Genomic DNA, 15511 nt, shown 5'->3' on the forward strand with positions numbered 1-15511 from the left:
AACCTATTTGTTTCCATGTTCCTTCAGTTTACCCAACAAAATGCCTTACTACGACGTCCGACAATCGGACGGCGCCACCCGCTCTTATCCCCTCCATCTGTAAGTCCCCTTACTACTCCCATAAAAAGTGAAAAGTGTTCCCCTGTGCATAGCACCACGCCATGAAGGCGTATAGGGGGTGTGGGGGTAACGCCCCACACTTTCTTGATCCGGTCGTGAGTGGGGGTGATGTGATCAGCATCACGCCCCTGACCGCCTTTACCCCCCAGGGTTTCCCCCAGGTACCCATGTCATTCGACGCTGGGTGGGCGCCGGGGCCGCTTCCATCGTTAGAAAAGTTCCCGGATTTGAACCGGCCGGGGATCGAACCCGGGACCTTTAGCATGGTAGTCAGACGCGTTACCGACTTAGCCACCGCGGCCACACTTACTACTCTCATACGGACAACAAAAAATGATAATTCATTGCATTTTCCACGTAATATTTAGAGGCTTAACCTTTACTCCTCCGATGATACCAACCATATGGTATCATCAAAGTAAGGTCGTACTGGTCCGATGATACCATAATGGTATCGTGGTGCTGATTACGAAATGAATGTGCTTTTTGGACCTTCATACTCTTATGTTTGGGTGGAAACTCTGACACAGGTCTGGAGCAAGCCTAGGAAATTCATATTGATGACCAACCTCCCCCCTCTCCGCAACATATCCATGCCACATTTCCGAACAGAGTTTCACATTTTGGCTCATTATTCAACTTGTATGGCACCCAGGAACATGAAACATGTTTCAATCTCTTTGGAAACGTCCATTCTTTGAAGAGAATACTAAGGTTTGCACCTTCTCCCCAAAATAGCGGGAGAAGAGGAGGTATTTTACACGGTTGGATGCTCTGATGTTTTAGCTGCAAAACGAGACTTATCCGAAGTAGATTGCTCCCATAGTACCCGAGTTATAACAATTTTCCTCCAAACATGCAAATTACCTATTTTTCGTAAAACAAATCACATTTTTGCATATTATTCAACTTGTATGGCACCAAAGAACATGAAACATGTTTCATTCTCTTGAGGAATGTCCATTCTTTGAAAAGAATACTACAATTCGTTCCTTCTTCCAAAATAGCGGGAGAAGAGGGGGTAAACTCCAGATTTTTATGTTTCTTTTCATTGAAATTCGGTAGTCGCTCCCCCCAAACCCACTTTCCTCGGTTCGGCATTCTGAATTGTACACGGTTGCATGCTCTGATGCTTTAGCTGCAAAACGAGACTTATCCGAAGTAGATTGCTCCCATAGTGCCCAAGTTATAACAATTTTCCTCCAAAAATGCAAATTACCTATTTTTCGTAAAAAAAAAACAGTTTCATATTTTGGCTTTCATATTTTCAACTTGTATGGCACCCAAGAACATGAAACATGTTTCATTCTCTTGAGAAATGTCCATTCTTTGAAAAGAATGTAGCAAACTCCAGATTTTTTTTCCCATTAAAATTCGGGGGTCGCACCCCCCCCCCCCCCACCCCCTTTCCTCGGTTCGGCATTCTGAATTGTACACGGTTGCATGCTCTGATGCTTTAGCTGCAAAACAAAACTTATCCGAAGTAGATTGCTCCCATAGTGCCCAAGTTATAACAAGTTTCCTCCAAAAATGCAAATTACCTATTTTTCGTAAAAAAAAAACAGTTTCATATTTTGGCTTATTATTCAACTTGTATGGCACCCAAGAACATGAAACATGTTTCATTCTCTTGAGAAATGTCCATTCTTTGAAAAGAATGTAGCAAACTCCAGATTTATTTCCCATTGAAATTCGGGGGTCGCACCCCGCCCCCCCAAACCCTCCTTCCTCGGTTCGGCGTTCTGAATTGTACACGGTTGCATGCTATGATGTTTTATCTGCAAAATAAAACATATCCAAAGTAGATTGCTCCCTTAGTGCCCGAGTTATAACAATTTTCCTCCAAAAAAGCAAATTACCTATTTTTCGTACAAAAAAAAATCACATTTTGGCTTATTATTCAACTTGTATGGCACCCAAGAACATGAAACATGTTTCATTCTCTTGAGAAATGTCCATTCTTTGAAAAGAATACTAAAGTTCGCGCCTTCTCCCCAAAATAGCGGGAGAAGATGGGACAAACTCCATATTTTTTTCCATTGAAATTCGGGGGACGTGCCCCCCCAAACCCCCCTTCCTCGGTCCGATGTTCTAAATTGTACACCGTTGCATGCGCTGACGTTTTAGCTGCAAAACAAAACTTATCCGAAGTAGATTGCTCCCATAGTGCCTGAGTTATAACAATTTTCGTCAAAAGAGTGTTCGAAGTCAATGAAGACGAAATTCCCTGACATTTCCCTGACTTTTTTTGACACCTCAAATTCCCTGACTTTTCCCGGTTTTCCAGGTTTTCCAGGTCTGTCGCCACCCTGGTGTGGATGAAGGATTTATAGAGAATCTGTACAGTAGAAATATGGACAAGACAAATAAAAGATAATCCGATATCCGGACATCAAAATATCTCCTACCAGAATATTTGAAATCCAGATAGAAAATTATCCGATGTATGGATAAAATCCAGATTTGGTCATCCCTATTTTAAACATAACATTCTGTACCAGATTTCCTTGAAAGGAACAATCTGCCCATGCATAAAACCTAAAACACCACGCCATCATATTAACAGCCATTACATATATTGTGACTGAAGTATCTATCCTAAATTTTATGTAAAGCATGAAAGGCAAGTCCTAAAAATAACACATATAAGCATGATACATCCCTCAATTGATCCAGCACCAACAAGTATTTTTAACTGCATCTTTTGCGATATGGAAGTCAACTTAAAAAGTGCTTGTAGTTCATCCTTATCTTTATAAAAAAAATAACCTAACCTAAGCTGAAATATACCAGTTAACATCTATACAGTCTTCCCTTCCTAAACTGCAATACTTCTTTTCTCTTCCTTAGAATGACCCAGGAAAGTACTGTATTTGTCCTTTTACTGTATTTATATGTGTGGCAGTGCAAATCTTAAGTAGTTTCACCATCAACTGTGCAACAATGAGAAAATAGATTGTATACACACACACCCAATATACAGAAATGGAGAAAGTTCCTTACCTTCTTGCAAAGAACTAGTTGATGGTCGAAAAGAAATAAAGTTATATTACTAGTCCACATCCCTGATGTTACTTTGATTACTTCTCCCTGATGTATCAACTGGGAGCTTGTCTCAATCAAGTCACTGCCCTGAAATGGCAGAAAACCACATTTTATTAACATGAAGAAAGAAACCCATGGATATCTGTAGCATTGTTTAGTGCAGGGGTAGAAAAGTTTTCCTGGGGAGCCAACTTTTTCTTAATATGAACTAAGACAGCCATAAATTTCACTAAGATAAAGCTACACATTTTGAAATATGATCTTAAAACATTTATTAATTAACATAAAATTGGATTAAATTAATTAATTCTTGCCTCATAGTGGCCTTCCTCAAAAAGGCTCTACTGGTAACGCCATAAATAACTATGCAGGACATTCTAATATATGGCTGACTCTTACCATATTGCAGCAGATTTTAAAATTAGGTTGGCAAGAATGAAAAAAAATATAATGCCATGTTTATTACTTTGATTTTATGATGCATGTGATACAGAAAACATACAAATATTAGAAGCACATACTGCACTCATTTTTTTTTTAATTAATGGAAATTTCCCCAAGTGAACTCCAAATATTAAAAAAAATGAAAATTCAGCCACTAGGTAAAAATTTTCAGGTAGCATGGCAACCAGGCACCCTGTATTTTTCTGCTCATGGTTTAGTGTGCTACTAATTTTGGACACCACACATGAATAGACATTAAACTTAAAGCTGTAGTGTTTATTGGTCAAACCCACAATATACAACATTAAACCAACATTTGTGGTAAGATAACAAATGTAAACAATGTACATTGCTGAGAGTATGAAAACATTACTTTGTGTAGTAATGAGAATAGTGATTACGTTAAGATTCAATAATTTAAAAAATACATATGGTAAGTTGCATATATAGCTGCAAATTTATGAAATTTGTAAATTCAAAAAAACAAAATACTCCGATTTTTCAGACCAAATCATTTGGCTGAACACACAATTAGAATACCACTTAACCAAGTTTTAGAATATTTAACTCATGTATAAAGGTAATAATGTGAAGAGAAACATAACAGTGATTGATTGATTTGCTTTATTTTACTTCGCCTTTTGTGCCACTTTTGGCTAATTTGCGAAGATGGGGATGAGTGATGACATGATGGAATTGATGAATGGACACTCACAAACATCCACACCCAAGCTGGGATTAGAACCCGGGACCCCTGGCATTGTAGCACGATGTGGTAACCACTCCGCCCTGGGGGCCGGCAAGCACGTATGTATGAGGGGTGACTTTCTATGTAACATATGAAATGCAATGACTAATGATTTAACTAACAATTTTTCTACAAATTCACAATTGCAAATAATATATAATTACAGCAAAATGTAGAAATAAATTACTCCAGATAACCTTCTAGCAAACAACCCCCCCCCCCAAAAAAAAAAATGCGACGAGAGAGTGGAGAATACCAATGACCATTATGCCATTATGGTGGATTTTTACATGATGAAATTTAATATACAGTTTCTACTTAGTATATAAAACTGAAGTAGAGTTTGTTCACAATAAATAAAAAAAATCTTGTCCTAGGTTTTATGTTTGTTCAAAAAACTACCTTTTGAGCACTAAGAAAAGTTTCTCCAGGATTTCCACATTATCCAAGCTGGTAGATACCCTGTTTCACTGTAAATATCTCTTGTATTCTTAACCAGACACTGACTTTGATGTATCCCTTTCATCTTCAAATTGTGTGGATTTTTCACCCCCACCCCTCCCCAGATTTCAAAAAGCTGAAAGCTCATGAGAGTGCCAACACAAAAAATTCTCTCTTTAAGACAAGAACATTTGTCTTAATTTGACAAACAAGTCACTATGTGTGTGTATTAACTGTTGACCAAGATTGTGAAAATATCTTACGTGCTTTTTATCCAGGCACTTGATTCATTTTATGTTGATTTACAGTTAATTTAAGGTGAAGGTTAATTTAACTGTTTCACTACCAGGTGTGCATTTATTTAAATGTCGTTAGAATGGGCAATGCTACTAAAAATAACTATACAAGACAGTATGAATTTCTCCCTATGTGCAAGTTCATTATTAAGCTAGACACGATGTTTGAAAAAATGTGAAAAGTATTTTAGAATCCCATGTATTCCTTATGGAGAGAAAAAACAACATGATTCAAGTTACGGCTAATCAAATGGTAGTTTTCAAATATTCCAATGACAAAATCTTCAATGTATCCTCTTTCCATTCATGTGTTTTTCTACATCATCAGAAGTTATGATATTCCCAAGAGAACAAGTAATAAGTGTAATACCATCCTGCTGTTGTATAAAAATATAATTAGGGATCATACTGTAGAAATGACAGGTTATATGAGTTTTAATGACCTAGTTCTGTGTGAAAATACCAAAATTCTCAATAGTTTTATCTGGTTTGGAAACTGGAAAATGTCCAGCACACACACACACCTCTTTCTCCAGCTTACTGCGAGGAAAGGTTGGTTGGGGAGGGGTGGTTTAGGGCCTTTCCATTGAAACTGTTCCTCCTGTCCTTAACTATTTTCAATGAGATTTCCTCTACTTTAAAGTTGTGATTAGAATGGAATTATGGTAGAATATAAATGAAGAAATGTTTCTTCATCTCTTATATCTTCTTACCTCCCAACCTTCCACTCTCTGTTGCCAAGCTGCCAGCTTCTCCAAACTTTCCATACGACGTTTCCTCTCGTTGATTAGAACAGCCACTCCCCTCATAGCCTCCAGTGCAGCAGTTACTTCCTCATAGTCAGAGTGATCAGCCTACGGAGAGACCAAATTGAGATTTATCAAAGTGTATATAGATTAATTCCAGTACACAAGGTGTTGTTTTTTTAAAGCTACAAACAAAGTGATTTCAAGTGTTCCACCTTCATTATAAATTAACTTGTACACACATAATAAAACTGATTGCAGAGAAGTAGAAAATAATGGCCTTAGGGCAATCCTGTAGAACTGAATAAGTTTTATAACTTTCCCTGCAGTTTCCAGTATGTAAGGTGTTTGCATGGTAAAAACAAGAACTCAAAAATCAGAACAGTACCGTTAATATGCAAGAAAAGTCAAATAAGTGAAATAATAAGTAATAATTTTTATGTAATTTCATATTTTATCTTTACTGTGTGTCAAAGCAAAAATTACAAATATAGTATTTTGCAGGATCAAAGATTTATACATGTATGACGAATAGATTCTTCATTTTTCAGCAGTAATTTCATTGAAGACGTAATATTAATATTCAATTGAACAGAAAGTAGATGAGAAAAAATTCTAAAATATTAATTTGTTTACAATTCCTCCTAAAATAGACAAACATTTGTGTTAGCTGTCTTTTAAGTTGTTTAGATATTTTTATCAGAAAATAGGTCCAATATGCAGAAGAATTTCATGGAACTTCATGGCATAGCTTAAGTAACAACACACTATTCACAAATACATAATCCAATAATTAATCCCTTCATACATGAAGCACATTGGTTTTATGAAATTACATGCCATTAACATTTTTTATTATGTGAACTCACTTCACGATCCAACCACACACATCAAAATTTTAATTTCACTTAATTTTTCAACTTTTTAAATAACAAACTAATAGTGATGTGACAACCAGGAAATTTATAAATTCTGATATTATATGTATATACGAAGGTCAGGCAAAAAGTTAGTTGCACTTGCTTGAAAGAAATAGCGTATGGAATATGGAGGACAGTTCTTGGATTTACATGAAAGTACACTTCCAAAACTACATTTCTACATAACCGCAAAGTCTGTTCAAACATATCATAACATGACATGGGGCAACTTTTACTCCATCTTTTCAAGGAAACTGTGAGCAGTGTTCCCAGCCACGTTCATCAAAATGTCTTTTTGACAAAATGTTATGGGTAAGTGAAACTTATTTTTTGACTGATCCTCATGTGTAACAATATGCAAACTTCTTTGCATGTTGGAACATACTAAGCAATTTTGCATAGGCACAGATGTCAGTTATTCATATATACGACAGAACATGTAGGTTTTGAAAGCAATATAAGAAAAGAGGATCTTCAAATCTACATGTAACAATATGAATTAAATGTTCTCTTTGTCAAAACTTCAAAAGGTAAGGAATTTTGTATCAGAATCTGTTTAAAAATCGATTTGGACAGATTCTGATGTCAACTGTGGCTGATATTCATACACTAATAATCAGCATTGTCACATCAGTACTAGTACTACTACTGCTACGACAATGAAGAGGGGTGGAGAAAGATGATAAAGGGATAAGAAGAGGGAGGGGAAATATGATGAGGGGGAAGAGGAAAATAAATATGATGAAGGAAAAGAATAAGAGGAAGTGAAATATAATGAAGGGAAAAAGGAAGAGAAATATAATGTTGGGTAAGAAAGAGAGGGAGATAAATGTGATGAAGGGAAATGATAAGAGGAAGAGGAAGATGATGAAGGGGAAGAAGAGGGACGAGGAGAAAGATGATGAAGGGGAGAGAAGAGGGACGAGGAGAAAGATGATGAAGGGGAGGGAGGAGGGACGAGGAGAAAGATGATGAAGGGGATGGAAGAGGGACGAGGATAAAGATGATGAAAGGGAGAGAAGAGGGATGAGGAGAAAGATGATGAAAGGGATAGAAGAGGGAAGAGGAGAAAGATGATGAAGGGGAGAGAAGAGGAAGGATGAGAAAGATTATGAAGGGGGAAGAAGAGGGAGGAGGAGAAAGATTAAGAGGAAGGGGAGAAAGAAGAGGAAATGGAAGAAGAATGCACAAACTTAAAAGAAATTAAGGTAAACATGCAATCATCAATAAAATGACTGGCAAAAATAGATGAAAAAGTCATTTTACCTTAGTATATTTGAGCAATTCAGCAAGTTGAAGAGGATACTTGCATATCCTTTGGACTGGTGTGAGCAAAAACCCATCGAGTGAAATATCAATGAGGCCGCGCATCAATCGACAGGCCTCAAAGAAGTGGAGGTAACGAGAGTCTTGGTAGATATCTTGCAAGGCTACGGTGGCTGACGGATGGTTATTGCAGTACTCCGAGTATATGCGAAAACCTGCATGCTGTGAAATAAATCAGTGTGTGTAAATAATGCAAGATTACACCTAATACCTCCATGTAGTTAAAAAGACAGATAATAGATTCATCTTACAGTAAAATACATGAGAAAATGTCAGTAAATAGTTTACAAATTGTTATATAATTTACTAAAATAGATACAAACTCAAAAACTGTTTATTATTATTATTTTACACACTCTTATTTCTCAATATAATCCCCACTAACACTGATGTATTTATCCCTGTACCAGTGCCAGATAGCCACTGCATAAAAGTCTCTGGTTTGCCTTTACTTTGATTTGGTTTATTTTAATAAAACATTGAAATACTGACCAAGGCAAAATTTTATAATATAAAAAAATATCTACACTGTAAACGTAACGTTTCCACCACAAATTCTTGAGATTTTTAAAATCAAAATCTTATAAGTAGTACTCCACATAGCTACAATGCAACTTACATGTCTTAAGAAACATGATCCTAGACAGCTTTTGTGAGGTGCATCCCAAACCACGCAGCTCTCAAGGTCTTCGAGAAATGATGATTGGAACTTCAACAGGTCTTCTAGATTTCCAAATATGGTACATAGCTGTTGTGGTGAGAACATATCTGAACGATTGCGACATTGTTCCAGATAGCCCTGTTAAAATAAAATGAATATCACTTGAAATTTTATTAAAGACAAGATCAAAAAGACAAAAGATATACTCCAACAATCTTAAAGTACAATATTGGTTTAAGATACCACTAGGCTCCAAATCTATCTTATCAAGAACAACTTGTTTCAAAGAACTACACTGATATTCTGGAGAGGGAGACTATATGAATTCCTTGTTGTGTGAACTGCATTTGCTAATAATGGTGGTTTGTAGGAGAAAATAGAAATATGCTTACAGTGAGTCAATATTATTGCAAATATGCTACACTACAGCAAAAGGTTCTTGGTCAATTTTACAACAAATTTCCTAATCTTTTCAGGTAATATAAAAATACAAGTCCAGACTATCCTATAAGGTTTTAACTTCCTGCAACATGGTTTACAATAGATTTTAAAGTATGTATTTAAACCACTGGTTCCAGTTACATTTTGTAAATATGTTTTTAAAAAAATCCATAATCTTAGTATTTGTACAACCACCTGTGTCAATAACATTCCTTTATCACATTATTGAGTTTATTAAGTCAATTTCCCCAGCTTTTTTCCTCTTAAATCAATTCCCCTGACGTTTTCCAGTTACAGGTCAGTTTCCCTGACATCTCTTGTTATTGTATGGCACTACAAAAGTTGGAGCGAAGATATAGGGTACCATCCATTTTTCCATACGTCACTATAATTTATGCAAAATGTAGAAAAGTAACTGAAATGAAATAGTTTTGGGTTTCCAACACTGTTAATTCAATACAAATAAAAGTTTAAGTAATTTTTATTCTTGTTCTATTATATTGAATTAGTACATGGTACCCAAAAAGTCCTGTACCAAAGGTCAAATTGTACAAATTGTGGTTTGTTCTTTGTTGCCCCATTGCATTATGTCAAGGGCATGAAAGACTGGCTGGATACCACATTTCCTGAACACTAAATTCGCCATAGAGCACTTGTTAAATAGGTTGGTTGGTTGATTTGGCGTTTTAAGTCCACTTTACGCACAGTAAGGCTAATTGAGACTAGACCTACAGTTTAAAGTAGAATCCGAACCACAATGTGCTTCCACCAGGTATCGAACCTGGGATCCCTTGATTACAAGGCAACAACGCTGTCACTGTGCCATCGGGGAGGCCCACTTGTTAAATAGGGTCTACAGTCACTGTTGTACAGCATGAAGATCTGTAATTTGATCCACATCACAATCAAGGATGATTGCCATGCCATAGCCTCAAATTACGTGCCCCATGTGCTGACCTGTGTAGAACTTTTCAGACACCCTGTAGTGTCAGCAAAAAGTAATGGGCATCACCACCAAGATGTTATTTTGCCTACATTTTAAAATTTCTAACTGGATCAATTTATATTTACCTCAACAACATCTCTCAAATTCTTCACGAAGTCCCGCTCCGTGCTTACAACTTCTCGGACTACACTGCTTCTAACCTGATCATTTGATAATAATGATATACTGGTCCTTCTTCTTAACTGAGATGAAGCTGATCCCGATGCTATGGCAGCTAAACAGTCTTCAACTGTTTCTTCCTGACTTACCCGTAACTGAAACAAGAAAATAGTTTCATTCTACTATTTTATATGTGCACAATTGGAAAACAGAGAAATAAATGAAACAAAGATTTTTATGATAATTGACCTGTTTGTTATGAGGAGATCAACAAGTAATTGAGTAATTTTTTTACAGCCAAACAGAAATGTACTTACAAAAACTGAAATATACATTTTGAAGGTTGAACATTGCTCTACCTTTCCACATAACATCCATTCACATTTATACATTTGTTCCACAGTGACACCAATTTTTCGATGGCCATGCGGTAGAAATCGTTCGGCTGGACGTGTAACCAACGATGCACGGCTGTCACAACTTTCGTGTCGCAGCTGAAGTTTAATCTTAATTAAGTCTATTGATTATGAAGTGAATTGGTTGGTGGACAAGGAGTATATAAATACATAAGGAGTGGCTCTCTGAATATTTAACTAATACATTCTAATTATTTTAATATTTATTTTATATTTTCATTTTTAATAGTAATTTTATTAATAATTTATGTGAGACTAGAAAATGTGATTGCATTCTCTTCCTCAGAGATTAAATTAAATAAAACTTGTTGGAAAAAGCACGACCTCAGTTGGTCGCTGGTGACTGTCTTCTAAAATTTCTTTTTATTGATTAGATTTTCATCGTGGAGCACAACTGTAAAAAAAATCCACCATCAATTACTGAAGAAGGGGCAGAAGAATTCTGTTGCTTGCTGTCATTTTATGGCAGTTGTGGTGATTTTAGGCAGCATTTGTGCAAAGGGAAAAATGCCTTTCGTGTTCATCAATCAGAATGTCAAAATCAATGCTGCTAGCTACCTATCAGTAAATCGTTCTCCACGACATTTTGGAACCGTAGGCAGTGAAGATGGATTCATGCTTCAGCAAGGCTACAGCGTATTCAGCTCAATAAAAAAAGCAATGTGTTAAGAGCTTTTTCATGACTTTGGGGGAAAGGATATATGGCCTTCAAATTGACCAGGACTTCGACTCCGTGGGGTCGATTTTGGAGGTAACATTTCTTGTGGTCCATACAAATCAGTGGATGCACTCAATGATTGAATGAAATTTCTGTCGAACAGTTTGCGACCATTGTCAATAATTATCTGTTTCTGAGACGACTTTGCACATGTATTGAGGCAAAAGGAAGCAACTTTCAGCATTTATTGTAAGTTTTATTTCTTTTTGTTGTTATTACTAGTCTAATAGCTAGTGATTTAGATTTATATGTTTGCAGAGCAGTTTTATGCTGTTGAAATATGTAACAAAAAAGTCTCTACTTTTTTGCCACCCTGTATATAAATAGTTTGACAGATGTACAAGATTCCAGTGTTTCATCGTGTATTTAGTTTGGAGCAGATGGATGGGGACAGAAGAATGAGGCTATTGGACTCTTGTAAGAGAAACTGACTATTAGTTGGTAATAGCTGGTTTAACCCATCCGCTTACCATTTAAATGCCAATTTTTTTGCCATGAAATACCATTTAAATTTGGCTATCTCCCGTGAAGGTTGCACAGCAAGACAAGATGTCAAATATTGTTTAAACTATCCAAGCAATTTACGTGAAAATTTTATATATTGAAGTGGATGTATAGTAATAAGTATGCACATATGCAGTTTACTTGAAAGATAATTAGAAACTCACCTAATAAATTTGATCACACACATCGTTGCATTCCATTTCCATTCCTCAACCTTTTATATTTTTCCTGCCACAGCCACCTCTTCCTCACTTTCACTACATTCTTCAATTTCACTAACATAAAATGAACCCCCGTGTTCATCTCCCCTTCCAAAATCCACATTTTCCTTTTCATCGCTATCGAAAAGCAACTTTTCAATCGCAGAATCATCTACAACATTCTTATGCAACATGTTTGCAAGACGTAACAAATGAAGGTTTGTTTACATGAGAAATTACTGAACAAAACATGCTTCAATGGTATGAAAAACTTAGCAGCACAAACATATATGTCATAGATTTGAAAGATCATACAACCTCTGCCATCTATTGAATGAAAAAGGAACTACATGATGAAAATCGGGAACCCGTCGATTCGACGACTAGGTATGGGAAGCGAACGTCCAGTCCGGCTGTCGATTCGACGACTAGGTATGCGGATGGGTTAAGAAAAAATATGACAGCCATAAAATTACAAGATACAGTTGGAATAATGAACAAAAGTCTGTTATAGATTACATATTGGTAAGTAAAGAAGATAACGAACAACATTAAAACAAGAGAGAAGAATAAGAGTGTGGAAATTGAAGGATAAGATGATAAAAGAGATGTCAAGAAATATTGAATACTAAAGTGCCAAGAAATGAATCGAGAGGAGTAGAAACTGAATGGATAAAACAGATTCTGTTTTACAGAATTAGTAGAGGCAGCCGAAAAGGTATGTGGAAGGACAAGCAAGAAGAGAAAGAAACACCATGGTGGAATGAAAGAACTAGAGAGTCAATGAAAAACAAAAATGATACATTTAGAAAATGGTTTACATTTTAATCACAAAATGCACGAAAAGAGTACGTGGAAAAGAAGAAATAGGCAAGAACAGCTGTAAAGAAGAAAGTGGATGGAAGAGCTGTGTGAAGAACACAGTGGTTCAGTATAAGTAATGTAAGTAATGGACTAAAAGAGGGAAGTGCTCTTTCCCCACTGCTCTTCATAATTACAATGGACGCAATTAACGAAGAGGTGGAAAAGAAGATGGGAGAGGAGGAGATGATGGTCCTGTTGTTCGCTGATGACTTAGAAATATGGGGAAACAGGGAAGAAGAAGTACAGAGACAGCTTGATAGTTGGAATGAGGAAATCAGAAGAGCATGAATGAAATTCAGTGCAGAAAAGAGTGGGGGTGCTAATAACAATAAGAAGCAGAGCCAGAAATGAACCAAGAATAAAGATGGACACGGAAGAGTTGAGTGTAGTGGAGAGCTTCAAATACCTAGAAAGCATAATTGAGAGAAGTGGAAGAATAGATGAGGAGGTAAACAAACAGAAGAGGACAAATCGGTGGTGGACTATATCAAAGAGTTCGAAGATTAATATGGAACAGGGATGCACCTATGAAATGCAAGAAGGTAATATATAATACATACCATGTGTCAATAATTACGTACGGAGCAGAGACTTGGGCAATGACAGAGAGAAAGAAAAGAAAGATGCAGGTAGTGGAGATGAAACTTTTTAAGGAGTATATTGAGGAAGACTAGAAGGGAAATAATAAGGAATGAGGAGATCCGACAAACAGCGGGGGTGGTGAAGCTTCACAACAGGATAGATCAGGAACAGATGAGATGGTTCGGACACATGAAGAGGATGGATGCAGAAAGGCTACCAGTAAGAAATTACAATGGACAAGGAGTGGGAATACGGCCAAGGGAGAGACCAAGATTGGAACACTCTGGAAAGAGAGGAGTGGTGGAAGACCAGGAAAAAATGGAGAGGCTTGACTTCTATGCTGACACAGCCAGAGGCAGGAAATGACGAAGGATGATGATGATTTAGTTCACTGAAACATGAAAGATATGGTTCTCTTGTGTAAAATATGGACAAACTTATCATTGGTTACAATTGCAGGTTAAAAAATAACTATCCAATATTTCTATAAATAGCCTGTTAATTTAGTGTCAAATTATGCCATTTTGTTATTTTATAAGTAAGAACGTGTAATTTGAATACCCTTGTTATGTAAAGTAAATGTGTCAATATGCTATTCAATATTCTAAGGGAAAGCTATTACAGTGACCTGGTTACATATATTAATTAATGAGGTTAATTAACCAGAGAAATTTCTCATATCGATTGGGCAAAAACAATCTGTATAAATCCATCCACTTAAGACACATAAACATATAACCAGGGCCAGGTTTTTTGTTATTAGCGATAAACGCAAAATGTTAACGGAGAGATGCAGCAAGTAGTATATGCACGATTTATTACAAATGTGACTGATTTACGGCTGTAATTTTGTCACGTAAAAATTCACCGTTTCTGCGAACATTTTAATTTTTACGATATAAAGAAAAATGGCATTTTTTACAAATTTATTTTTAAGAAATATATTCGATTTGAAGATGTTGGCTGCAAAGGAATGAGAAATCATTTGCAAAGGCACAGTAACCCGAAAGTCTATTATTTTTTATGTGCAGGTGACTGGGTTTTCCTGATCCTTTGGAACATTCCATTTATTTAGAAATACATTCGTTTTTAGCTGCAAGAGTAATGGAAGGCATGACGGCATGAACTTCTATTTATTCTCTTGGGTTTCCCCTTCGCATTTCTACCGATGATTATAAGGGGAGGAAGAAGCAACTGCCACCAGGCAAATGCCACAGAAGTCGGAAACACATTTTGTTCCCCCCACCCTTCATTCGCCTCTCAGAACTCTCCTTCCCCCTCTCACTGCCGTCTGCCTCTAGTCACGTGCAGACATATCGTCTGCAGTGATTTTCAGAACATGAAATTTATTATTTACAAGGGACGCTCAAAAAGTAATGTCCCACATTTTTTTTCTCATTCGAGGTTCAAGATATCAAAGTGTCCTGTTCCTCAGTCCGACTGTGATGCTTCCTTAGTTTGTGTGCAGAGTTTCACGTTCGACCGATAGGCGGTAGTAGTGTAGCGGTGAGTAAAGATGGTGGGTCTGTGCGACACTCGTTACAAACAGAGAGCGGTAATTGAATTCTTGGTGGCCGAGAACGAAAATGTGGTGAATATTCACAAACGGTTGTGTGCTGTCTATGGAACCTCTGCAGTGAACAGGAGTACCGTTCGGTGGTGGATGACGAGGATGAAGTCTGCAGAAGGTGATGAAGTTGAACTGTGTGATCGTCCCTGTGCTGGGCATCCCTCCACTTCAACCAACCCAGACGTGTTGGAACGTTGTTGTTGATGTTTTGGCCCAAGGTGAAACAGTAAATTCTGACAGGTACATCAACACGTTGGAGCAACTGAAGAAACGCTACAGGAGAGTGAGACCAAACAGAAATGTGAAGGATGTGTTGCTTTTGCGTGACAATGACATGCAAAACCACACACGAGCCTGAAAACCA

The 15511-nt window shown here is 36.8% G+C and overlaps 1 protein-coding gene across 5 annotated transcripts in view; it reads right to left on the minus strand.

Moving 5' to 3' along the window:
- RhoGEF3 (Rho guanine nucleotide exchange factor 3) overlaps positions 1-15511 on the minus strand; it is an 831957-nt gene that overhangs the window by 16706 nt on the left and 799740 nt on the right. For all 5 annotated transcript variants that reach the window (XM_083115351.1, XM_083115352.1, XM_083115354.1 and 2 more), the window contains exons 14-18: positions 10260-10448; positions 8706-8885; positions 8027-8248; positions 5808-5948; positions 3124-3252 (exon numbers count right to left, since the gene is read on the minus strand). In XM_083115351.1, coding sequence (XP_082971477.1) covers positions 3124-3252; positions 5808-5948; positions 8027-8248; positions 8706-8885; positions 10260-10448 — 861 coding nt within the window. The remainder of the gene's footprint in view (positions 1-3123; positions 3253-5807; positions 5949-8026; positions 8249-8705; positions 8886-10259; positions 10449-15511) is intronic.

Source organism: Lepisma saccharinum, chromosome 30, assembly GCF_977018435.1.
Source record: "Lepisma saccharinum chromosome 30, izLepSacc3.1, whole genome shotgun sequence".
In the NCBI taxonomy this organism is placed as follows: Eukaryota; Metazoa; Arthropoda; class Insecta; order Zygentoma; family Lepismatidae; genus Lepisma; species Lepisma saccharinum.